The 27867-nt window shown below is 41.5% G+C and overlaps 1 protein-coding gene across 1 annotated transcript in view; it reads right to left on the bottom strand.

Annotated features, from left to right (window-relative positions):
* LOC145392458 (uncharacterized) overlaps positions 1 to 27867 on the bottom strand; it is a 164378-nt gene that overhangs the window by 33848 nt on the left and 102663 nt on the right. Inside the window, exons 7-8 of the mRNA XM_080266858.1 lie at positions 23580 to 23716; positions 21256 to 21390 (exon numbers count right to left, since the gene is read on the bottom strand). Coding sequence (XP_080122984.1) covers positions 21256 to 21390; positions 23580 to 23716 — 272 coding nt within the window. The remainder of the gene's footprint in view (positions 1 to 21255; positions 21391 to 23579; positions 23717 to 27867) is intronic.

Below are 27867 nucleotides of genomic sequence, written 5' to 3' on the forward strand. Positions count from 1 at the left end.
ATCTGCTAGCTCCAAACCTTCTCTGTCCCAAACTCCTCATTCAACAACCGGTTATAATGCTCTCTCCATGCATCTTTAATATCCTCACTGTTCACCTCTAGCCTTCCTTCATCATTCTTCACACATTGCTAACCTAGAATATCCCGATTATCCCTCCTCACCTGACCTGCCACCCTAAATATCATATTTTTCCTTTCTCCATGATTTAGGTTATCAAGTAAAACTCTCTGTGACTCAGACTTTGCCCTGTATACCTCTCTTTTAGGCCTATGCTTGGCAGCCAAATATTCCTCTTTGCTACCACCCTTCTTCCATTCCCGGAAAAGCCTTCTTTTCTCCTTAACTGCAGGTTCTACACCCTCATCCCACTACCAAGTTACTTTATGTCTTGGTGGTCCTCTTGTCCAACCGCATGTTACATCAGTAACTCTCAAGAGATTACTCTTGAGGGCTCTGTACTGTTCATTAACGCCTCTGTCTACAGCTCCCTGTTCAGCCACCACTCTCCTCAACTCGCTATAGAAGGCATCCCTTACGACTTGGTTTTTCAGCTTCCATATTTTCCTCCTATGTATGATGAAAAAGTACAAATCACAGGAAAAAAATTGTTATAGTGAAAAATATCGTGGAGTGGAGAAAGGGAGGAGGGAGGAGGAAATGTGGTGCCTCGTGTCACCGCTCTGTCTATTTGCGTGAATAATGGAAGCAGAAAGTTTGTTTCATGATGAAATCAGTACCTTATATTTTATTGAAAGTATTCGTGTGTGTGTATTTTTTATGAGGAATAAGTCTAAATCACAGGGGAAAAATTTCTGTTATGGTGGAAAATACAGTATTTTTGATTATGGACAGTACATGAGTAACTATTTTGTTCACAATATTTTTTTTTTTATGTTTTATGTAGTAGTAGTAGTAGTAGTAGTAGTAGTTGTAGTCATAGTAGTAGTATTTGGAGTAGCAGTAGTAATAGTTGTAATCATAGTGGTAGTATTTGGAGTAGTAGTGGTAGTAGTAGTAGTTGTTATAGTAGTGGTAGTTGTAGTAGTAGTACGAGTAGTTGCAGTAGTGGTAGTTGTAGTAGTAGTGGTTGTAGTACTGGCAGTAGTAGTAGTAATAGCAGTAGTATTTGTAGTACGGTAGTTGTAATACCTAGACTTTTAGTCGCACAGCAGTGCCAGAATTGAGTGACAGTGCAAGCCAAACATACATCTGTGTGTGTGTGTATGTGTGTGTGTGTGTGTGTGTGTGTGTGTGTGTGTGTGTGTGTGTGTGTGTGTGTTCTTACCTAATTGTTCTTACCTATTGTACTTGTATCTTTACAGGAATGAGTCAAGCTTGTACTGTCCTGTGTCTTAAGCCATTTTTATTGTACATCTCCTTAAATTTATGAATTTTTTTGGCACACACTATTTCATTCAGTAGTGCATTCCACTGATAGTTGCCCTATTTGGGAAACTAAATTTCCTTACTTCTTTATCGCCTCTTTTTTTATGCAGTTTTTTGCAGTGTCCTCTTGCTGATGCATCCCCATAGGTTATATATTCATTTATGTCTATTTTTTCCTTCCCTGATATGCATTTATACAGCATAATCATGTCTCCTCTTTTCCTTCTCTCCTGTAGTGTAGGTAGATTCAGTTTTTCTAGTCTTTCTTTGTAGCTTAGATCCCATAAGCTTGGTACCCATCTTGTAGTGGCCCTTTGAACTTTTTCAGTCTTATCTATGTGTTTTTTGAGATGAGGACTCCAGACTACTGATGCATACTCCACGGTTGGTCTGATGAAATGATGTTATCTTTCTTAGCATGTCTTCATTTGTATATGCATGCTATTCTCATATTTGCAAGCAGTGTATACATCTTAAGTACCTTCTCACTGATGTGGTCAGCCAGAGATAGTCTGTTTTTGATAATCACACCTAGGTCCTTCTTTCTTTCTGATGTGTGTAGGGTTTTACTTCCTAACTTATAATCCCCATCAGGTCTTTTTCCACTTTCACCAAACTTGATTACATGACACTTGTCCACATTGGAATCCATTTGCCGTGTATTGCTCCATTCATGAAGTTTATTTAATACTTCTTGTAACTCTTTATATGAGTCTGTGTTAGTAATTCTCCTTTGTATTTTTGCATCATCAGCAAACATATTTAGATAGCTTTTGTTTCCAATGTTGCTATCTATATCATTTATATACACTAAAAACATAAGTGGTGCCAGCACTGGGCCCAGTGGAACTCAGCTAGTCACTTCCCTCCATGATGAGTAATTTCCCTTCAGTACTGTTCTCATATCCCTTTTTTTGAGGAAATCTTGCATCCAGCAATACAGTTTGCCTTGGATTCCTCCTTGATGATACAGTTTCCATAAAAGTCTTTGGTGTGGTACTCTGTCAAATGCTTTCTTGAAATCTAAATAGATACTGTCCACCCATCCTTCTCTTTTCTGTAATGTTTCTGTTACTCTATCATAGTAGCTCAACAAATTAGTAACACATGATTTTCCCTTTCTGGAACCAAACTGTCTTTCTGTTATCATTTTGTGTTTTTCTATATGATATACCCAAACTTTTCTTATCAGCTCTTCTAATACCTTGCATACAACACCAGTTAGTGATACTGGTTGGCAGTTGAGTGGATTTTGTCTATTCCCTTTCGGGAATATGGGAACAATGTTAGCTTTCTTCCAAATATCAGGTAGTTTACCTTGTCCTAAGGATTTCATGAATATTTAAGATAATGGTTTACTTTTTTTTTTTTTTTTTTTTTTATAAATAACAGAACAGAGGAAGGAAAGACAATTGAATAAAAAAAAAAAAAAAAAATCCATGGACCAGATTACTGGTGTCTGCTGTTCATAAAATATCTGTAACAGTTAGACTTGAACAGCAGTAGGTTGAAGTCTGGAGGGAAACAACTCTGTGAAAGCGAGTTCCAGAGAGATGCAGTGCGGGGAATGAAAGAATTCTCATAGCCAGAAGTTCTGCAGTATGGCTGAGTGACATTCCAGTCATGAGCGTTGCCAGCTGCCCGTGTAGCATGAGGGAAGGTATGGAGCAGTGGCACCATGGACTCAACTTCATCTGAGCATTTGCTGTAGAAATATCTGTAAAATAATGCAAGGGAGGCAACATTCCTTCTTACTTGTAGCTGGAGGTAGTTTATTAATAATAGCAGGGTTATTAATTATTCTAACAGCTTTGTTCTGAATTTTGTCTACTTGTTTTAATGCAATCTCTCCACATCCGCTCCACAAGGGTGAGCAGTATTCAAGCTGAGAGCGCACATGACTCTTATAAATTAAAACTAACTGCTCGTCAGTGAAGAAGTTACGGACTCTGTACAATAATCCAAGTTTCTTTGAGGCGGTTTTAGCAAGTGATCTGACATGAGAGGTCCAGCTGAGGGCATTGTTAAGCGAGACGCCGAGAATTTCAATACTTTTGGAAATGGGAATAGTTGTAGCACTGAAGGTAATATACGATTTTGGCAATACCTGCCTATTAGTAAATTGTATATATTTAATTTTACTAGCATTAAATGAGACAAGGTTGTTTTGTCCCCATTCACTATCTATCTATCTATCTATCTATTGCCAGACGCCTCAATCCCGTTTGGGGTGGCCACAAACAAATTGCCTCCAAGTCGCCCTGTCCCCCGCCATTTCACTGCCCTGCTCCCAACTCACACCCCCCTCTCTCATATACCTCTCCACCCCATCCCTCCATCTCATCCTCGGCCTCCCCCTCCCTCTTCCCCCCTCCACCTCACTCACATACACTCTCTTCGTCAGTCTTTCACCCTCCATCCTCTCCACATGGCCAAACCACCTCAGAGTATTCCTCATAACGCTTCCTATCACATCCACATCCACACCACAACGCTCCTTTATATCCTCATTCGTCAGCCTGTCTCTCCACGTGACTCCACAGGCTCCTCTTAAATAACTCATTTCCACTGCTCTCACTCTTGACTTGTGTCCTTCCAACAATGTCCAAGCTTCACTTCCGTACATTAGAGTTGGTATCACAATACTGTCATGTAGTAACTTTTTCACTTCCATGCTCACTTCCCTGTTTCTTATCACTGCTTTCAAAGAACCAGCAACCTTTCTTCCCTGCTGTACCCTTTCAAGTACTTCACCCTCCAAACCTCCATCCTTACTCATCACACTACCCAAATACTTAAACGTACTCACATTTTCCAATTCCTCACCATCCAACCTCGCTGTACACTCACTAACTTCACCTCTCTCAAAGACCATCACTTTACTCTTCCCTACATTCACCTTTAGGTTCCGTTTCTTACACACACTCTCAAACTCATCCACCAAGCCTTGCAACTCCCCTTCGTCTTCACTCAACAACACAGTATCATCTGCAAACAACAGTACAGGGAGTTTCCAAACACTATCCTCTCTCACCAGGGCCACTCCAACATCCACTACCCTACCTTGTACCTCTTTTATTACCCCATCCATGTACCGATTGAACAACCATGGAGACATGACACATCCCTGTTTCAAACCAACTTTCAAAGGGAAAAATTCACTTAGTTCACCATCCACACGCACTGCAGCCTTCGCACCATCGTACATACTCCTCACAGCATTCAACAACTTCCCATCTACTCCATATATTCTTAACACTTTCCACAATCCTTGTCTATCCACCCTGTTATATGCTTTCTCCAAATCCATGAAAGCCGCATACAACTTCTTTCCCTTCTCTAGAAACTTTTCCACTAAAGATCTAAGAATGAATATCTGATCTACACAACCTCTTCCCTTCCTAAAGCCTCCCTGTTCTTCTCCAACTAATTTCTCTGTTCTTTCTCTAACTCTGTCTATAAGTATCCTACCATACACTTTTCCTATTATACTAAGAAGACAAATGCCCCTATGATTACCACACACTTCTTTTTCCCCTTTTCCTTTGTACAAGGGAATAATTATACCTGACTTCCAATCCTCCAGGACTCTACCTTCCTCCCAGGCCAATCTGCACATCTTCCACATCAATTCTACTACCATCTCTCCCCCATGCTTCAGCATTTCACCACACACTCCATCAATTCCTGGGGCTTTCCCCGATTTAACTTTCTTCATTGCTTCCACAACTTCTATCCTACTGATTTCTTCCTGTCTTCTCACCTCCCTCCTTCTCCCAGCCATTCCCCAGCCACTTATACTCGCATTACTTCCATCCTCTACGTTCAACAATTCCTTAAAGTGTTCTCTCCATCTGCTCACTTTTTCTCCCTTCTCCACTAGTAATCTACCATTTTTATCTTTCACTCCCCTGCTAACTTCACTTCCACCCTGTCTTACTCTCTTCACTTCTCTCCAGAACATTTTCTTACAGTCCCTCCACTTTACACTCAAATTCCTTCCAAATTCCTCATCCACTCTCTTCTTACTCTCTCTTACTAATCTTTTCACCTCTCTCCTCCTTTCCACATATAACTCTCTCTTCCGCCTCTCAACTTCTTCCACGCCCCTATTTCTCATCCATTCATTGTATGCTTTCTTCTTTGGTGCCGCAGCCTGTTTCACCTCTTCAGTCCACCACGCTGTTCCTTGCACCCCCCTCCGTCTTCTCTTCCTTCCACACACCACATCACATGCTGCACATATTTCTTCTGTAAATATCTTACACATACCTTCCACGTCTCCCATCTGCTCCAATTCATATTTGCCCAATCGTTCCTCCACTTCTCTCTTATACTCTGCCTTTTTCTCATCTTCTTGTAACCTTTCCACTCTCCTTGCAACTACTCCTTCCTCTCGTCTTTCCCTTCTTCTATTCCTCCATCTTACTTGCATCCTAATTCTGGCCACCACCAAGTAGTGGTCAGAAAGTCCACTCCCCCAACCTCTATACACTCTTGCATCCTTTACACATCTTCACATCCTTTCATTCACTGATCGTGGATAAGTCTTGATTTAAAGAGATGGCTGTACTGAGGTGAGAGTTAGAGATATCGGACTTAACTCCTTGGCACATTCATGTAGCTCCCAACATGAAATTTCATCTGGACCATTTACTTTTCCTTTGTCTAATTTACTTAACTCCTCCTGTATTTCTTTTTCTGATATTTGCATATCTGGTAATATGTGTGGGCATGCATGTTCCATATCATCCCTCTCAAAATCATTTTCTTCTGTAAAAAGTGATTGGAAATGCTTATTTAGTGCTTCACAAATATCCTTCTCTTGTGTATAGGTGGTCCCCTTGTCCGTAATGGATTGTATTTTATCTTTTACTTTGGTTTTGCTTCAGATGTAGCTGTAAAATAGCTTCAGTTGATCGGTACTTTTATTCATGATGTCCTACTCAAACTGTCTTTGGGCTTCATACTTTATGCTTGTAATTCACCGGGTTGGTCAGGATCACTTGATGGTCGTGATCGTCAGCTTTTACCCTCCCGGAAGGGAGCTGAGAGCTCATATAGTCCGATCTATGGGCAAGGCTGTGACCTTCACACACGCACACACCCGTCCCCTTGCTCGAGGGGGACAGTAACCACCCACTTCGTCAGTGAAACTTTTCGCAACCTGAGCAAGGCGCGAACTCCCGTCCACCAGTTGGCAAGCGAGAGCGTTACCACTTCACCAGCGAGCGGTGTACAGGTGTGTGTGTGTGTGTGTGTGTGTGTGTGTGTGAGAGTGTCTATCTGTCTGTCTGTAAGGTGGTGTGATGGTGAGGCGAGCAGGAAACCTGCCTCAAGGTTGTTACTGTGGTTACCGGCCTCGCAGGAAGTATGGTCGATTATGGAAAATTTTTCACTCAAATAGTGTTTGTGGTGGATTTTGGTCTTCTGGAAGTGTTATTGAAGTGTTGTTATTGTGGGGGCTAGTCTAAGCCTTAGTTATGTCACCGAACCTCTGCCGTGCATACAGACACGGGCAAAAAAACAACAAAAATTGCCCCCTTTCCCCACTCGCTCACTCTCCCTGCACACAGGACCATCTGATGCAGTCAACTTGAAGTGGAGGGATTGATGAATATTATGACACTTTGTTTTTTATTTTTGGGTAAGTATTAACTGAGATATGAATGTTTGAATATAGACAATTTTCATGATTTTCTCAGGGATGCCCGGCTGTGGGATGGGTTCGTGGGAATATGTGCTGGACGGGGTGGGTTAAAGGTTACAAAGCTTTGATTGCATTTTTCTCCTTTTTATTTTCAGTGGATAGCCTGGCACAGGATATTACTAAGGGCCTCATATATCCCAGCATGGGAGCTGGTACCCATCATCTGTAGTAACTAAATGGAAGGACTTTCATTCAGCAGTTGTGTGATGTATTAGCAAAAATGTTATTGTGATGTGTTTGTGGGTCTTGTGGAAGGCCTTCATTATCCCCGCACAAATGTTGACCTTCAACATGGGTTTTATTCGCTCTTGTGTAGAATAAAACTCTTGCATGTGGAGAGGCTTCCTACATACAGCTCATCTCAACCAAGTGGATTCAAAGGCTGTTTGTCACACTAACTCTCCTTCCCTTACTGGCTCCCTTCAACCTCTATCTCTTTAACACACTGTTGCATCATTATCTCTTTTCTGTCGCTACTTCAATGGTCACTGCTTCTCTGAACTGTCGGCTTGCATCCCTCCACCACTACGGTGAGCTCGTGGCACCCATCTCACATTAGCAAGCAGTGTGAGCATGTTTCGTACCTTCTCATTTATGTGGTCAGCCAGAGATAGTCTGTTATTGATAATCGCTCCTAGGTCCTTCTCCATTTCTGATATGTGTATGGTTGAACTTTCTAACTTGTAATCCCAATCTGGTCTTTTTCCACTTTTACCAAACTCAGTTACATGGCATTTGTCCACATTGAATTCCATTTGCCATCTGTTGCTCCATTCATGAGGCATATTTAATTCTTCTTGTATCCTTCTGCAAGAGTCTATGTTTGTAATTCTCCATTGTATTTTTTCATCATCTGCAAACATATTTAGATAGCTTCCATTTCTAGAGTTACTGTCTGTGTCATTTATATGTACTAAAAACATAATTGGTGCCAGTACTGTGCCCTGTGGAACACCACTAGTCACTTCTCTCCATGATGAGTAATTAACCCTTAGTACAGTTCTCATTTCCCTTCTGAAGAAATCCAGCATCCATCAGAGCAGATCAATTTTGGTTTCCTCCTTGATGGTACGGTTTCCATAAAAATCTTTGGTGTGGTACTCTGTCAAATACTTTCTTGAAATCTAAATAGATACTGCCTACCCATCTTTCTCTTTTCTGTAGTGTTTCTGCACTCTGTCATAGTAGCTTAATAGATTTGTAACATGATTTTCCCTTTCTAAAACCAAACTGTCTTTCTGTTATCATATTGTATTTTTCCAGATGGTTTACCCAAATTTTTCTTATTAGCTTTTCCAGTACCTTGCTTACAACACTAGTCAGGGATTCTGGTCTGTAGTTGAGTGGATTCTAATCATGTGGTACTAATCATGCACGACAACCATGGGATGTTTGTATAATGATATGAAACAAGTTAGGGTCCTCTCCCTTTATTTGATGCATTGTTCCTGCTGTAATTATGATAATGGCAAATGAGATGCCTGCCATGCTTGCTTACACACACACACACACACACACACACACACAGACACACACACACAGAGTAAGGTTAAAGAAATAATATCAATAGTCATGGAGGAAAACAACGAAGCTCAAGAAGAGATTGAAGAGGTGTTTAAGTTAGGGAAGTACGAGGAAGGAGGGGCAAGGCCATTGAAGGTAAAGTTCAAGTCCCAGGCAACAGTTAACGAAATTATCAGTAGAACATGGAAATTATCGGACAAGGAATGGTTCAGAAATGTTTGGATAAGGAGAGATGCAAATGAGGAAGAAAGAGCTAAAATAAAGGACTTAGTAAAGGAAGCAAAGGTAAAAAACGAACAGAGAACGGAGGAAGAGAAGAAAGTGTTTTATTGGAGAGTCATAGATCAGAAATTAAGGAAGTGGTACCGGTGGAGAGAAGGAGAAAAGAGGGTATAGAAAACATCAAAAATAACTGGAAGATGGCATATGCTAATGTTGATAGTTTAATATCGGCAAGGCTAGAAATCAACGATTTTTTGAGGATACATGAACCTGATGTTATGTGCTTTGTAGAGACCAAGTTTAGAGAAGCTATTGATGTTCATATGGGAGATGGTAAATACAAACTGTGCAGAAGAGACAGAAAAGAAAAAACGGGAGGAGGAGTGATGATAGCAATGAAGAACAACATAAATGTAGATACCGTGGAAATGGGAGAAGGCAGGTCCGAAGTGATAAATATGAAATTAGAAACTGGAGAGAACAACAAGAGAGATATGGCAGTAGTGTATGTTCCCCCTAAGACAAGAGCATGGGGTGATGATGAATACCAGGAAATGCTGTCAGACGTGGCAAGTTATTTACAGAAAATGATTGAGAAAAGCAACAATATAATTGTAATAGGTGACTTCAATTGTAAAGAGGTTAACTGGGAGGACTGGGACTCAGAAGGCGATGAGGATTCGTGGGGCACTATATTATTAAATATAACAATGAGCAATGTGATGACGCAGTGGGCCAAAGAAGAGACACGGTTTCGAGATGAGGACATACCAGCAAGACTAGACTTACTGTTTACCGAAGAACCCAATGTAATAGAATCCCTGAAATATTTGTGCCCTATTGGAAAAAGTGATCATGTGGTCATTGAGTTCCAGATGATAACAGGGAATGTGGAGCCAAGAGACGAGCTTTATGGGCAGGGAAGGTACAACTTTGGGAAAGCAAACTTTACAGGATTGAGAAAATTTTCCGAAAATGCAGATTGGAGAAAATTCAGAGGAACAAGAGAGATACAGAGGAAGTGGGATATTTTTCTAGACCTCTATAATTTGGGAGTGGAAATATTTGTGCCAAGAGTAAAGGGGAAAGAAAACAGGAAAAATGAGTGGTTTAATAGAAGGTGTATGATAGCAAAAAAAAGAGAGAGACAGGTGTGGAACAACTGGAGAAAAAGAGGTAACAACAGAACAAAGGAAAAATATAAAAGAACTAGAAATGAATACACAAGAAGATGCAGCGAAGAAGAAAGGAATTTTGAAAAAGGTATAATAGACAAATGTAACGATGAACCCAAACTGTTTTATAGATTTGTTAATGGTAAACTGAAACAAAAGGAAGGAATCACCAAACTGAAAGTAGAAGGAGAGGTCTATAAGGATGCGGCAATGCAAGCAGAAGTAATGAACAAACATTTCCAGTCAGCTTGTGATAGGGGAGGGAGTGGCTAGAAATGTAGTGATAAAAGATATAAAAGTGGAAGTACAGGAAGTGTATAAATTACTAGAAACTCAAGATGAAAGGAAAGCCCCAGGACCAGATGGAATCTCTAATTGGGTACTGAAGGAATGCAGAGAACAACTGGTGGATAAGAATCACAGTTTAATTGTGTGTTCTCTGAAAGAGAGGAAAGTGCCTCAAGAGTGGAAGAGGGCAAATGTGGTACCAGTTTATAAGGGAGGAAACAAGGAAGAACCTCTGAATTATAGACCAGTGTCCCTAACCAGTGTGGTCGCAAAATTGTGCGAAGAATTCTGAAAGATAGATGGATAAAATATCTGGAAGAGATGAATATTTTGGCTGATAGTCAGTTTGGATTTAGAAGTGGAAGGTCATGTATTTCCAACTTGTTGAGTTTTTACTCAAGAGCGATTGATGTACTACAGGAAAGAGATGGTTGGATGGATTGTGTGTATTTAGATTTGGAGAAGGCCTTTGACAAGGTACCCCATAAGAGACTAATGTGGAAAATAGAGCATATAGGAGGACTTAAGGGGAACCTCCTGGAATGGATGAGAGACTTTTTGAGAGACAGACAAATGAGGACAGTAATAAAGGATAAGATGTCTGGATGGAGGGAAGTAACAAGTGGAGTCCCACAGGGCTCGGTGTTGGCACCAGTAATGTTCCTGATTTACGTAAATGATATGGTAGATGGAATGAACAGTTATGCAAGTCTGTTTGCTGATGATGCAAAGATCTTGAGGAAGGTAGAGGTTGAGGATGATTGTAAAATGCTGCAGGAGGATCTGGATAGGATACACGAATGGAGCCGGACGTGGGAAATGAAATTCAATGCAAAGAAATATAAAATATTGGAAATGGGTAAAAGTACCAAGAGGCCATCATTGAATTATTTGATGGGTAATGAACCAATCACAAAAGCAAGAGAAGAGAAAGATTTGGGTGTGCTGGTCCAGGACAGTTCGTCACCTGAAAAACACATTAACAAGACAGTTAGAGAGACATATATACTCCTGACTAATATAAGAGTAGCTTTTCATTATATGGATGAGATGTTGAAAAAATTGATAGTGGCCATGATTCGCCCTAGGTTAGAATATGCAGCAGTAAAGTGGTCCCCACACAAAAAGAAAGATATAAACAAGATTGAGAGAATACAAAGAACAGCAACCAAAATGATCCCCAGTCTGTCAGATCTGTCGTACAGAGAGAGGCTGGAAAAGCTGGAGTTGCCTTCCTTAGAAGAAAGAAGAAAGAGAGGCGACATGATTGGAGTGTTCAGGACCATGATGGGAGTAGATAAAATTGACAAAGAAGATCTGTTTTTATAGGATAAGAGAGTAACAAGAGGACACGGGATGAAACTGAAGAAGCCAAGCTGCTTGAGGGATTTCAAGAAATATAGTTTTCCTTATAGATGTATAGACCTGTGGAATAGCCCGGACAAAGAGATTGTCCAGTCTAAAATCTTAAACGAGTTTAAAACTAAATTTGACTTATTGAGAAACGGAGACGGGACCCCACGAGCGTAGCTCATTTCCTGTATATCACAATTAGGTAAATACAATTAGGTAAATACACACACACACACACACACACACACACACACACACACACACACACAGGTCGCTGACGGAGACTGAGCTTTTAGTGGATCATGGGGAATTAATCGCCGAACCAGTGACGAAAAGGAACCCAGCCAATTGTGATTATGAATGTGAATACGTGAATGGTGGTCCAGTCTGATAATAGTGAAAAAAGTGCAGATTTTGGTCCAACAAGAGTATAAAATACAGTGAAAGTGTAAAGTTTTCGTAGGTTGCATTCTGGCGGATTGAGCTAGCTCTTTGTTTACATTCGATGGCGGAGAATTTGAGGGCTTTACTGATGAGGATAAGGGCGAAGGAAGTGTTAAACTGAATCTAACGAGAGTTGCAGGAGTGGAGAAAATGGCAGAGAGGAATGTCCAGGAAATAAAGAAGCCATGGTTAATAGTTAGAGAGCTGCAGGAACGGACCTTAGAACAGGATAAAGAGATTAAGATTCTTCAGGACAAGTTGGATAACGTCTGTTCACGCAGTGCTGATCAAGAAAGGCAAGTTATGGAATTAAAATTGAGTAATGAATCTGCCTCTAATGAAATAAAACAGCTCAAGAAGGAAAATAAGAGGTTGGAAGAAGAAAGGGACAGGATGAGCATGAATTGAAGTCAAGGATGCATGATGAACATATTAAGGAAAGCGAGGAGCAGCACAAGGGGTGGAAGAAAATCCAGGAGGAAGGAAATATAAATTTGAAGGAGATTATAGAACAACAAAGCAGGGAAAAAGTGGAAAAGGAAGTGGTTAGGGTACTAAGAAGTAGACAATCTTTAGTCAGGGATGTAGCAGATAAGAAAAAATGCATGATAATTTCTGGACTAAAAGAAAAATGGATGACATTAAAGTCAGAAGGGGAAAGAGAAGAACTGAATAAGGCAAAAGAGATGGTGTCAGTAGTAATGGAGGGTAACAATGAAGCTCAAGAAGAGATTGAAGAAGTGTTTAGGTTAGGAAAGTATGAGGAGGGAGGGGCGAGGCCACTTAAAGTGTAGTTTAAGTCTCAGGCAATAGTAAATGAAATTATAAACAGAACATGGAAACTATCAGAAAAGGAAGAGCAGAAGAATGATTGGATAAGGAGAGATGCGAATGAGGAAGAAAGAGCTAAGATAAAGGAGCTATTAAAGGAAGAGAAGGCAAAAAATGAACAGAGAATGGAGGAAGAGACGACAGTGTTTTATTGGAGAGTTATGAATCAGATATTGAGGAAGTGGTACTGACAGAGAGAGGGAGAGAAGAGGAAATAAAGAACAGTGAAAAAAGTTGGAAAGTGGCATATACTAATGTTGACGGTTTAATATCGGCATGGTTAGAACTCAACAATTAATTGAGGGTTCACGAACCAGATATCATGTGCATTATAGAGACCAAGTTAAGAGAGGATATTGACATCCATGTGGGAGATGGCTAATACAAACTGTGGAGGAGAGACAGAAAAGGAAAAACGGGAGGAGGAGTGATGATAGCGGTGAAGAACAGCATCAGTGTGGAAAATGTGGAACTGGGAAAGGGTAAGGCTGAAGCGATAAATATGAAACAAGAAACCGGAGAGAATGGCAAAAGAGACATCGCAGTGGTATATGTTTCCCCTAAGACAAGGGCATGGAAGAATGATGAATATCGGGAGATGTTGTCAGATATGGTTATCTATCTCAAGAAAGTGATTGAGAAAAGCAGTAACATAATTATAATGGGGGATTTCAACTATAAAAGGTGAACTGGGTGGAATGGGACTCGGGAAGCAATAATGATTCGTGGGACACTATATTGTTAAATATTGCAATGAGTAATGTAATGACCCAGTGGATCAAAGAGGAGACTAGATTCAGAGGAGATGACACACCAGCAAGATTAGCTTTATTACTTACTAAAGAACCTGATGTAGTTGAAAATTTAAAATATCAATGTCCTGTAGGAAAAAGCGATCATGTGGTCATTGAGTTCCTGATGATAAAAGGGAACATGGTGCCAAGAAATGAGTTTTATAGACAGGGAAGATACAACTATGGGAAAGCAAACTTTACAGGATTGAGGAATTTTTTGAAAGTGTGAATTGGAGAAAATTCAGAGAAACAAGAGAGATGCATAGGAAGTGGGATATCTTTCAAGATCTCTATAATTCAGGAGTGGAGAAACATGTTCCAAGAGTAAGTGGGAAAGAAAACAGGAAAAAGGATTGGTTTAACAGAAGGTGCATGATAGCAAAAAAAAGAAAGGGACATAGCATGGAACAAATGGAGAAAGAGAGGTAATAATAAATCAGAGGAAGAATATGAAAGAACTAGAAATGAATATATAAGAATACGCAGAGAGGAAGAAAGAAACTTTGAAAAAGGTATAATTAATTGACAAATGTAAGGAAGAACCCAAATTGTTTTATAGATTTGTTAATGGCAAATTGAAACAAAAGGAAGGAATTACCCAAATGAAAGTAGAAGGAGAGGTCTATAAAGACACGACAATGCAAGCTGAAATAATGAACAAATGTTTCCAATCGGTTTCCACTAAAGAAAGGGACTTTGTGGAGGAGGAAGGTGTGACCAGAAATGTAGTGATAAAAGACATAAAAGTGGAAGTGCAGGAATTGTATAAATTACTGGAAACTCAAGATGTAAGGAAAGCCCCAGGACCGGATGGAATCTCTGCCTGGGTACTGAAAGAATGCAGAGAACAACTGACAGATAAGATTCACGATTTAATTGTGTGTTCCCTGGAAGAAGGGAAAGTGCCTCTGGAATAGAAGAGGGCCAATGTGGTACCAATTTATAAGGGAGGAAACAAGGGGGAACCCCTGAATTATAGGCCAGTGTCCCTGACCAGCGTAGTTGCAAAATTGTGGGAATGAATCCTGAAAGACAGATGGATAAAATATCTGGAGGAGACAAACATATTGGCTGAGAGCCAGTTTGGATTCAGAAGTGGAAGGTCATGTGTTTCCGAATTGTTGAGCTTTTACTCGAGTTATTGATGTGTTACAGGAGAGAGACAGCTGGGTGGATTGTGTGTATCTAGATCTGGAGAAAGCTTTTGACAATGTACCCCACAAGTGACTTGTGGAAATTGGAACACATAAGAGGACTGAAGGGAAACGTCCTGGAGTGGATGTGTGACTTCTTGAGAGGCAGACAAATGAGGACAGTAATAAAGGACAAGATGTCTGGATGGAGGGAAATAACAAGTGGAGTCCCACAGGGCTCGGTATTAGCGCCAGTAATGTTACTGATTTACGTAAATGATATGGTAGATGGAATGAACAGTTACGCAAGTCTGCTGATGATGTAAAGATCTTGAGGAGAGTAGAAGTCGAGGAAGACTAAAATGCTGCAGGAAGACATGAATAGGATCCAAGATTGGAGCCAGATGTGGGAAATGAAATTTAATGCAAAAAAATGTTAGATATTGGAAATGGGTATGAGTATTAAGAGGCCATCACTGAATTATATGATGGGTAATGAACCAATCAAAAAAGTGAGAGAAGAAAAAGATTTGGGAGTGGTGGTCCAGATTAGTTTGTCACCGGAAAAACACATCAACAAGATAGTTAGAGAGACGTACAATCTCTTGACTAACATACGAGTGGCATTCCATTACATGGATGAGGAAATGATGAAAAAATTGATAGTGGCCATGATCTGCCTCAGGTTGGAATATGCGGCAGTAGTGTGGTCCCCGCACAAGAAGAAAGACATAAATAAGATTGAGAGAATACAAAGAACAGCAGCCAAGATGGTCCCCAGCCTGGCAGATCTGTCTTACAGAGAGAGGCTGGGAAAGCTGGACCTGCCTACACTAAAAGAAAGGAGAGAAAGGGGTGACATGATTGCAGTGTTCAGGGCCATGATGGGACTAGATGAAATTGATAAAAATGATCTGTTTGTATGGGATGGGAGAGTAACAAGAGGACATGGAATGAAACTGAAAAAGCCAAGTTGTTTGAAGGATATCAAGAAATATAGCTTTCCATATAGATGCATAGTCCTGTGGAGCAGCCTGGACAAAGAGATCGTCCAGTCTAAAAACTTAAACAAGTTCAAAGCAAAATTTGACTTAATGAGAAAAAGAGACGGGACCTCACGAGCTGTAGCTCATTTCCTGTATATCACAGCTGGGTAAATACAACTAGGTAAATACACACACACACACACACACACACACACACACACACACACACACACACACACACACACACACTCTGACCATCACCTGTCAGAGCCCGAATGGCTGCAAATGTTTACATGCACAGAAACCTGTTTCCAACACTTCTGTGCAAGCCCCATAGCTCCTGTCACTCCTTTGAACAACTGGGCTGCTCTATCCCCATTTGTTTTCACTCACTCTTGTGTCTTGCAACAGTGATTGCATCTCTTGTGTTTATCATGTTACAGTGTTCTCTTACTCCCCAGTGTATCATTGCAGACCCCCTGCAATCATTTATGTGCAGTGTTAGTAATCAAAAAGCATTTTTTTTTTTAATGCAAGGAAGAAGGAACCAAAGGCCAAGAGCCTGCAAATTGTTCTCTCCAAGAAAAAACAGAAACAAGGTAACAGAGAGCCAAATTCAAGAACCATTTATTTCGAGATGCCTGGACACACTGCATTTGAGAGACTGGAGATCATAGGCAGGAAGAATTACAGACAGGAAACAGTTCCAGAGTTGACCTTTTGCATACGTGAAGGTCTGGGAGAAACGGTTAACTCTTGCATTAGAGAGTTGGACAGAAAAGGGATGAGAGTTTGTTGCTAGATGGGTGCTATGCACTCGCTGTAGTGGTGGAGGGATGCAAGTAGTTCAGAGAAACAGTGACCATTGAAGCAGTGATAGAAAAGCAATAAAGATGCAACAGTGTGGCGAAGAGGCAAAGGTTAAAGAGAGTCAGTGAGAGGAGGGGAGTTAATAAGATGAAAAGCCTTTGACTCCACCTTGATGAGAAGAGCTGTATACATGAGAGTTGAACTCTACTGTACATGGGCGAATGAAACGCGCGTATAAAGTCAACAACTGTGCAGGGGTAAAGAAAGCACAGAGTCAGCTTAGTGCACCCAGTCTCTTGGAAGCAGATTTTACAAGAGAGGTAATATGTTCTTTCCAAGATAAATCCTGAGAGAGTGAAATCTCATGTATGTTTAAAGATGATGCAAGAATGAGCTGGATATTGTTAAAAAACTGGAGGGTACTCCTGTGGAAGATTTTGGCTGGTTGATAGATGTAAGAACTGAGTTTTTGATGCATTAAAAACAACATAATTATTGCTATGTGTGCTTTAAAGTGATTTTTTTTTTTTTTTTATTACCGGAAACTGAAAGTCACTGATAAGGTCTGCCTGAGGTGTTACCACTAGGGGAAAGCATTGTGTTTAAGGTGCTACCTCTTGTGAGGGGAAGGTGAAGCACCTAAGGATGAGCATTACCCTTGAAGTGAAACTGGATATCGTGAGGGAGCATCAAGGTGGCCAAGGCCACTAATAACACCACTGACATTCTGTGAATACCTCAGTCAGCCATCTCTACCATCATCAAGAGGTGTGATGTGTTAGCTGCAGAGCAAGAGGTGTCCTCCCTCAGTGCTAAGAGGAAATGGAGCAGCTCCTGTTGTCGTGGGTGCAGGACCAGAACCAGAGGGGTGCACTGCTGACTTTGTAACATACTCTGGACCAAGCACTTTCCCTGTGGTCCAGCATAGAGAAAAAGCTGGGGGTGGAGCCCAAGAAGGTGTTTAAGGTGAGTCCAAGCACATGTCATTCACTGACAAGGCCACCAGCACTGAGCACGTATTTGTGGCAATGTTCCTTGAGTAGCCGAAGGAGTGCAAAGGAGAAGGGGTACAGCCCCAAATGTCATGATTTTCAATGAACTGTGGCTGCACTGGAAGCAGATATCATCAAAAACATTCCTGGTGGTGGTTGAAGAGATGAAGGTGGCGAGTTTTATGGCTGTGAAGAACTGTGTGACATTCCTGCTGAGGTTGGGGGTGGGGTGGGGGGCAACACAGAGTATGGCTTAAAGCTGAAGATACTTTTGGTTCACCATGCAGAAAACTCCTGTGCCCTGACAGGTTATGTCAAGCTGGGGGTGGAGCCCAAGAAGGTGTTTAAGGTGAGTCCAAGCACATGTCATTCACTGACAAGGCCACCAGCACTGAGCACGTATTTGTGGCAATGTTCCTTGAGTAGCCGAAGGAGTGCAAAGGAGAAGGGGTACAGCCCCAAATGTCATGATTTTCAATGAACTGTGGCTGCACTGGAAGCAGATATCATCAAAAACATTCCTGGTGGTGGTTGAAGAGATGAAGGTGGCGAGTTTTATGGCTGTGAAGAACTGTGTGACATTCCTGCTGAGGTTGGGGGTGGGGTGGGGGGCAACACAGAGTATGGCTTAAAGCTGAAGATACTTTTGGTTCACCATGCAGAAAACTCCTGTGCCCTGACAGGTTATGTCAAGCTGGGGGTGGAGCCCAAGAAGGTGTTTAAGGTGAGTCCAAGCACATGTCATTCACTGACAAGGCCACCAGCACTGAGCACGTATTTGTGGCAATGTTCCTTGAGTAGCCGAAGGAGTGCAAAGGAGAAGGGGTACAGCCCCAAATGTCATGATTTTCAATGAACTGTGGCTGCACTGGAAGCAGATATCATCAAAAACATTCCTGGTGGTGGTTGAAGAGATGAAGGTGGTGAGTTTTATGGCTGTGAAGAACTGTGTGACATTCCTGCTGAGGTCGGGGGTGGGGTGGGGGGCAACACAGAGTGTGGCTTAAAGCTGAAGATACTTTTGGTTCACCATGCAGAAAACTCCTGTGCCCTGACAGGTTATGTCAAGGAGAACCTTGGTGTAATGTGGAAGCTCAGTGCCTCAGTGTAATGGTGGTCCTATAAAGCTGGCTACTTGTTCCCTGCCCTCCGTGCCTGCGCCGAGGAAAACATCGCCAGCTGCTTCCTGCTCATCACTGACAGTGCAGTAAGCCACCCTACCTCCATTGCTGACTGGGTAGAGAACATCAAAGCATAGAAGTCACCTTCCTACCCTTCAACACTACCATCGTACTACAGCTGATGGACCAGGGAGTCATCACTACATTTAAGGCTTTGTGCCTAGTGCATCATGCAGCAGATGCTGGATGCGAGCAATTCTCATGAGCATGACTGCATAATGCAGTTTTACTGGGGCTGCAATATCCACCACACCATTAACAAAAAAACTGCTGCATGGAATGAAGTGTCAGTTTCAATAGTAATTGACGTGTAGTGCAGGTTGTGGTTGGACTGCATTTGCTTCTTCACTGGGTTCCCAGAGTGAAGAGGAGAAGGAGGAGGAGCACATCATTGATGGATTGTGGCAGGATATCATGGACATGTAGCATGAGCTTGGGCTCCAGAATGTAGACAAACAAGATGTCCAGGAGGTGTTGAAGAGCTGCAGGGAAGGGCTCTCCATCGAAGAGCTTATGAACATGTGGAAGGAGTGTACCCACATTTAGGAAGAGGGTGAGGAAGAGTCTGTGCTGATGCTGGATATGGCAGTGCTGTGGGAAATCCTCAGTGGGGTTGAACCCTCATTCAGGAGAGGTATCTGAATCCAACTAGCAGCAACTGTCAGCATCCTTTGTGGACAAGGCTGTCACCTGCTATAGGGAGCTCCTGTTAGAGAAGAGGGCTGCCAAGCAGCCCATCATTACCACCTTAAAACCAAGGCCCTCAGTAAACAGTAAGGATGAGATGCAGCCCTCCACCATTCAATCACTTGTGCATCCACCTCCCACCCCACTCATGCAAGACACCTGACAGAACTCCCTCTGCCTCTCCACGTTGCTCTCCACCTCACTCTCCCTCCGGTAATGTGAATGTTCCCGAGAACAACAAGTAAGTGCCCTGGGACACCACCTGTCCCCCAGGCTTTGGGTTTGGAACCATGATGATGACCCAACCAGGACCCAGCGCCACTTGAGGTTAATTACACATGCTATGGGGCTGTATTAATTGTCTTACTTCTACTTCACCTCTCTTATTACTCTTTCTGTCATACTCATATGTGGTACAGTGAAGGAAGTACAGTAGATTCTCAAATTTAGGCAACATTTGGTACTGTAAAAGTCTTGCAGTTGTCTAAATTTAAGTGGATTTCCTGTGGAGAAAAATAAGCTGGTGCTAAGGGTGTCTATTGTCAACAGAAACAAATATATATATATATATATTCTGATTAACTCATTAGTTCCCAGGGCCCCTTGTGTGAGGAATTGTGCTGGAAGGGTACTAAACATACTGCACTCCGCCTATGGGTTCATAATTGTGAAGCTCATAGATCTCTACCCTGGGGGTCTCTTCTTTATTAATTCTGTCCTTTACTGAGAACACTGGTCACAGATGGATTAATTTTCATGTCTTACTCTTTTGTGTGAGCATGAAAACAGTCTGCACAAAACTATAGCATACCATTTCCACTGCCTCCCTTCCAGTGTACAGCAAACTCACAATTATCTAGTGTAATTCACCCAAGCCCTACTTTGAATATTGTGAAATGCCGGATATTGCATAGGACCCCTCATCGGCTGAACACTGGGTGTCGAGCTGGATATTGTCTAACTATCTGTCTCAACCCTCTATCCTAAAAACGTTCTCATGAGTAAAAGATGAAAATTAAACATAAAATACAATACAATACTGATACGGTACAGTAATACAGTACATAGTGTACTATGTACTCAGTGTTGGCATCAGTGGAGGGTAGAGTTGTACACCATGCAATACTGTACAGTGCACTTAATCTCGTGTGGTCTAGTTGCAGTAATTACATATACAGTAATTTCAGAATCACAGACCGCTAGGACATGAAGCACTGAAAGGCCACAAGCTTTGTAACAACAACGAGTGAGGCATAGGTGGCCACAGAGTCAGTCACATCACCAGGGTTTTGCCAACACATAGTCACAAGAGCCCATAGATGCATCTTCTCTGTACAAGATCCACAGGAGAGCATGAGAGAGCGATGTTAGGCTCAGTGCGCCAGATGATCCGCTCCCACAACAAATTCTGATTGGCTGGCGTGTTGCGGGCATTCTCATTGGCTGGAGTGTTGTAGGGTTTTACTGGGTGGTAGTTGGCTACCGCATATGAGCTGGCAGATATGCCTTGCCACAGATATTGCATAGAACTGCCGGTTACTTCCTGTTTTGGTGTTGGATGTTGCATAATTTAGCCAAATATTGTTTTAAGACGTGAACCAATAGCACCGGACAGTGCATTGGGCCGGATATTGTGATGATGGATAATTGAGAGTTTACTTTACTGAAAAGAAATAGAGTTAGTATGTGGGAGCTTTGCTAGTTGTAGAAAGATCAAAATGAGCCAGATGAACTTTTACCTGCACTCCTACGCTCCCGTCCAGTGGAAGTAGAGGAGGGAGGAGAAGAGAGAGAAAGAGAAGAGGATGGAGGGGAAGAGATGCGAGGAAACTCAAACTCTTGTTCTGGATACTGAGGCTGAAGTGCTACTTGTACTGCAAGAGAGAATGAATTACAGTAGGATAAAGGCATAGGTGCATGAAATAGAGTTTTATACAGTAACTGCAAATTATCCAGTTCATACTGAAGGAAGTTTATTGAAAAGTAAAGAATAAGAATAAGAGAATACCTGTTACATAACTTACTTTATACCTTCACCCCAAAGACATATCTTGTATTTATAATGATTTGTGTTAGACAAGACTAAGAACTCCATGGAGTTTAATCATGATGTCATAAGCAAAAAATTTACTAAGGTCCTGAGATGAAAGGTTGTGTGCCACTTACCTGGGAATGGACAATGGATAGGGTATATTGCTCAAAATAGCCAATAAATTGACAGTAATCTAACCATCATACCAGGACCAGAAATGCTGCTAATTGATGTATGGCACTTGCACATGCTGATCATAACGTGCTCTTAAAGCATGTGAACTGTTGCATAAAAGCTGTTTAAAAATGGCAGACATGCTGATCATGAAAATGCCACTGACAAGCATGCATTTTACTAAAATGGCTAGTTTAGAATGACCATAATTAGCCCCAGTTTCACAACTAATAAGTTCTGAGTTCAACATTTATTTCTCCCCCATAAGCAGGGTGGCTTATTGGTAGAGTGCCTGACTCGAGACCAAAGGATTGAAAGTTAGCGCCCCACCTGGGTAGCTGCCGTGCTGGGAGAGGTAGTGCTTTCCCGTCACCTAGTGAGGCTATATGATCTATCAAGGTCTAGCTTTGAGAATTCATTTCCCCATATAAAAAATTCCTAAAAATTCTGCCCCATAATGTAAGGTCATGTCAGTGTATGAAAAATGACCTTTAGAACAAAATATCCACAAAAATTTGAGCATGAGCTTGTGTCAGAGGTTGGAAAACTTGGTATGGAGTGCCATTTACATGTGATATACAGTTAATGGCTTCTGGAGAACTTGAGTTTTACTACAATGCCTCATTAGGAATTAACCTAATTAGTCTAAGTTTTACATTTAATTACACTTTTTAAGATCAAGATTCCTTTATACTACTGGTCTGTAACTTCAGGTTATAGTGCAGCACAACTAATGTTTAAGTTGTTGTAATGAACAACTATGAAGACAAATAAAAAATATAATCCTATGAATATATATAGGCACAGGAAGCCTCTGTATACTACTTGTCCTTTTTTAAACTCTTCTTTGACTCACTAGTAGCGGAAATAGGAATATGATGTGCCTTATAAAACTTGTGCTGTAATACTGTACTTTATGTGGTAAAATAGTAATACAGGTACTGTACTTGCTGTAATACAGGCAGACCCTGAGATACGATACCCTTATACGCGATACCCCAGATTAGCGTTGGGGGTAGAAATACCACCCTACCCCACCTAATGATGGCCGAGCCATGGTTTAATGATGGGTTTTGACTTTTTTTTTACCAATTTTGATGATGTTTTAGACTTTAATTTTGTGTTTAGGTTGGTCTATAAACTATTTTTAGACATAGATTAATGTGTTTTAGTTATAGATGGGATGAACTTTGTCATTTTCGGGTACAGTTTACTAAATTTGATTTTCTCCAGTCATATTTGATGATTTTATTTTTGGGTTTAAGTAAGTTATAAACGCTTTTAGGCTTAGTTTTGCATGTTTTAAAGCTATTTGGGAGCTTGGATCAGCTAGAGACTTGTTTTTGGAATCATTTGGGTGGGTTTAGGACTTGGTTGGAGGAGAAACCCAAGGCTCAAAAATGCATCCCTATACTGTACTTTACATGTTAAATCTAGCCCGAGATACGATACCCCCCCTAGTGATGGGTTTTTACTTAAACAATTGCATCATTAAGCTGGAGTATGCCTGTACTGTACTTTACATGAAAAAAAGCAATACAGGTACTGTACTTTATGCTGTTAAAAAAATCAACAAAAAAACATTGGTGCACTATATTTCACTGGTAATGCACACACACAGTTCATGATGATTAATGTGAATGGATTAATCAGCCCCACCATCTCACTGGTTAGCAAGTTTGAAGAAAATCTTAGAAAAGAGGTTAAACACGAAAGATAGACCAAAAACAGAATTGAAAATACAGTACAGTATTACCGTAATGAGAAATTAATGTTGAACATCTTTTGAAAGATTTAATTACCATATCCAAAAATGTACATGATGTAATGTCATATGATATATCCTTCCTCACTAACCTGGGAGATTGCGTCGGTCATTGAGATAATAAAGTGAGGGGGCAGCAGCACAGTCAACTGCAGCAGCAGTCTGGCAAGTGCGGGAGCTCTGGTCAAACAGTGTCCCAGGCCCACAGACGAATTTGTTGTCCTTTACTCTGTAAAGAGGAGCTGCTTGTAAATACCTGAATGCAGTGCAAATTGTACTTTGTTATTCTAGGCTAAGCAATGAATACTTCGGATTTTTTAATGTTAGGATATAATTAAACAGAATTATGCATTGCTATCTATCTTATCTATCTATTGCCAGACGCCTCAATCCCGTTTGGGGTGGCCACAAACAAATCGCCTCCAAGTCGCCCTGTCCCCTGCCATTTCACTGCCCTGCTCCCAACTCACACCCCCCTCTCGCATATACCTCTCCACCCCATCCCTCCATCTCATCCTCAGCCTCCCCCTCCCTCTTCCCCCCTCCACCTCACTCACATACACTCTCTTCGTCAGTCTTTCACCCTCCATCCTCTCCACATGGCCAAAACACCTCAGTGTTATGCATTGCAATGTGTTAAAATACATATTTCATGGTGAGATGGCATTCACTGTTAGTTACATATTTCATATGCTTATAATGGCAAAAAGATAGAAATTCTGAGCAAAAAATACAAAATAGTATAGAAGTCTTAACATACAGTACTAATGAGGAAGTTTGGGAACATTATGGTGCTTATATGGATGTAGAGTAAACCCTTGATATAACGAACTGGTTAGTACTAGACCCTTGATGCTAAAGCTGGACACCATGCTGTTCGCTAATTTCCCAGGTGTCATGACTTTTACCGAACAAAGATCATTAAATATAGAGCATCGTTCAGCCATATACACATGCACAATAACATACAGCTAGGTCTGAAAGGCTTTTTTTCTCAATAAATGCTCAATTTACTAGCATATGTTAACTTAAGCAATGTTCTGTAGGATGCAGAGGAGTGTGTGTGTGCGCGCACGTGTGTGTGTGTGTAGGGACGCCTTTCCGGTTTGTGTTTCCTGCGCTTCCATTCTTTTAGTGAACAAATTTTGCCATATGAACATAACATTCGGCCAGCTCAAGGTGGTTGTTAAAACCAAAATTTATTAAAATAGGTTTGGTATAATGAGAGTTTACTGTACCCATACCTGTACTGGAAAGTGTTAGAAGCACCCCAAGATAGTTTGATCATGTGGATTATGTCAGGCAAAGGGACTACTGGTGCCATACTTATTGTCTGACAGCTTTGGGAAGAATATATAGAAAAGAAAAAGGAACTATACACTCTTTATATTGATTTGGAGAAGGCCTTTGACAGAGTATCTAGGGAGGTGGTGAAGTGGGCAATAAGAAAGCTTGGTTATATTGATTTGGAGAAGGCCTTTGACAGAGTATCTAGGGAGGTGGTGAAGTGGGCAATAAGAAAGCTTGGGACTGAGGAGTGACTGGTTAGAGTGGTTATGGTTATGCATGTGGGCACTCGCACCCAGGTGAGAGTGAATGAAGATTTGAGTGGCAAATTTTCCATGAAAGTTGGTGTGCATCAGGGGTCAGTCTTGGGCCCCTTACTGTTTGTCATGGTGCGTGAAACCCATGTGACTTCAGAAATGAACTCTCATTGGAGATGTTGTATGCTGATGACTTGGTGTTGACAGCAGAGAATGAAAGGGAGGCAATGATAAGATTTAGAAAATGGAGAGACGGAATAAGGCATTAGGGTTTGAGAATAAATGTAGATTAGACAAAAGTGATGATATCTATGGCTGGTGGTGGTACTGTCAAAGCAGTACTGTGCGCAGCCTGCTGCATGGGTGTGGAATTTTACTGCATCATGTGCATCATTTGTGATAAAAGCATGAATAAGAGATGTAGTGGTATTACAGGTAGGCTGCGAAATCATGCTGATTTTTTGTGTGCAGTGTGCTGAGGAGATCATGCGGAGATTGTCAGGCGTGAAAGGACTGATCATGCCGGGAGTCTCTTGAGCAAGTGGAGAAGTTTTGCTATTAGGGGACATGTTATGTGCTGGAGGTGGGACTGGAACTAACTCTGTGGCTGGGGTAAGGAGTGATTGGTGGAAGTTCAGGGAGCTTTTGCCTCTCCTGACATTGAGAGGACTCCCCATCCATGGTAAGGCATCTTTGTATGTGGCATGTGTTAGGAGTGTAATGCTGTATGGTAGTGAGACCTGGGCAGTGAAAGAAGAGGATATTCATAGGTTCAAGCATCCAGAAATGACACTGATTTAATGGATGTGTTGTGTGTCCTTAAATGTGAGGCCTTGGGGGGCTAGGATTGAGACTGAAGAGTTGATAGGAAGGATGGGACCTGAATGTATTGGTGTTATGTTGAGGATGGGTAGATTGAGAGAGTTGAGAGGGAGGATGGAAAGTAAATATATTGGTATTGTGATGAGTAGGGGTAAATTAAGATAGTTTTGACATGTTTAGAGAATGGAGGACTACAGTTGGGTGTGGAAGGTGAGAAGTGTGAATGTTGGGGGTAGGGTTATGAGAGGCAGACCAAAAAGGGCCTTGGACAAGATCATAAAACATAACCTCAGGGATAAGGGGCTGAATAGGGAGGCTGCCCGAGATTGAGCAGCGTGGACAGCCACCATTAGGTAACCTAGGTTGATGCATGCAAGCATGTTGGAGCCTTTTTAAACTACAGCACATGATTATAAATGATACAGTAATCTCTCAATTATCTGTCGTCGCAGTCTCCAGCCCATTGCAATATCTGACAAAATTAGGCAATACAGTATCTGGCTCAGAAACGGGAAGTAGTTGGTGGTGCTGTGCATTTTTCTGCAGTGATGTGTATCATCAGGCTCAGACACGGGACCCAATCAGTGTGGGGGCAGACCCTGCAACGTGCCAGCCAATCGCAATGCATTGTGGGAGCGGCCCACCGACGAACCGAGCCTAACATCACTCTCTCATTCTCTCCTGTGGATGCCATATAAGTGAGGACATATTCGAGCATTGTGCAGTTGTGACCCTTGCAGTGGCTACCCACTAGTGCTGTGACTTAGCCGGTGGCCACATGTCCCTCACTCGTTGCTATAGTGCTGTAAATTCCCTCATAATTGCTTGTGCCATGTGCTAGTGCTCTGACTGCTGTACCCCAGTTTTGTGTGATGGCTGAGTTCATGGCTTTTGTGACAGTGCCAACACTGGGTGAGTATGACTGATTATACTATATTATGTACGGTACTGTCCTACTGTATTACAGTAAACCCTTCATAAGTCAGACTTTTGGAAGATGGAATCTTCAGTGAGCTGTACTCAGGCCGAGACCACGTTTGTAAGTAGGGCGAGATGCAGAGGCAGGGGGACAAAGGTGGCGCCAGGCAGACGTGTGGCTGCCAGTCTGCTGCTTGCCTGATTTCACTGGCTTTGAAGTCTCAGATTATCTTGAAGTTATGCAAAAAGTCAGTGAGAAGAATATTAATGATGTCATCCAGTGGCTTGAAATGGATGCAGATGATCCTGGGTATCATCACCAGACAGAAGAAGAAATTGCTGAGTCCGTGGCTGTGAAGACAGATGAAGATGATGATGAGACGACGAGGAAGAGAACAGTGATGTTGGACGCAAGAATCCATACAAATTATCCCAAGTTCGTGAAGCAGTGGATGTTGTCATATCTTGGCTGGATTATGTTGATGATGTAAAAGCACAAAATTTTTATACACATGTAAGGGAGTTGTGAGACTTGGTTATTCATCGCCAGTATTTGCAGCAGAACCAGGTGAAGATTAATGACTTCTTTACGCCTATGCCAAGGCGTCGGCCTTGATTCCAGCAGTGATTCTGTTTCTACAGCTCTTCAGATAGCCAGCACTTCAAGTAGTGTTGGCACAGACACCGAATAATGTCTGTGTGTGTGTTTATGAAAACTGTAATTTGACTAAATGAAAAAAAAATGTTAAGTGATCATGATTAAAGTTCAGTATTATTACTGCAAGCGTTACATTGCATTCTGTTATAGTGATTACATTTAAGTTTAATTCTTAATGTTCAGTGAAATACTGTAAATACTGGGTACAGTTTTGAATGTTATGTTAAATTATGAACTCCACCTCCTCCGTCTCCAACACAAGCTGCTGACGGGTCTGCAGTGCCTCTTACGAAAGGTAAATTAGGTGCACTGATTTTTGTTTTCTTTCTTTATTCATTTATATACTGTATATGCTCCTTTACTTTAGTGCTGAAAAGACATGTAATAAGTACTGTCTTTGCAATTTGGGGGGTGAAAATCCATTTCCAGCACATGCTG

This window comes from Coenobita brevimanus, chromosome 22, assembly GCF_032717465.1.
Source record: "Coenobita brevimanus isolate Jiangsu-jjx chromosome 22, ASM3271746v2, whole genome shotgun sequence".
In the NCBI taxonomy this organism is placed as follows: Eukaryota; Metazoa; Arthropoda; class Malacostraca; order Decapoda; family Coenobitidae; genus Coenobita; species Coenobita brevimanus.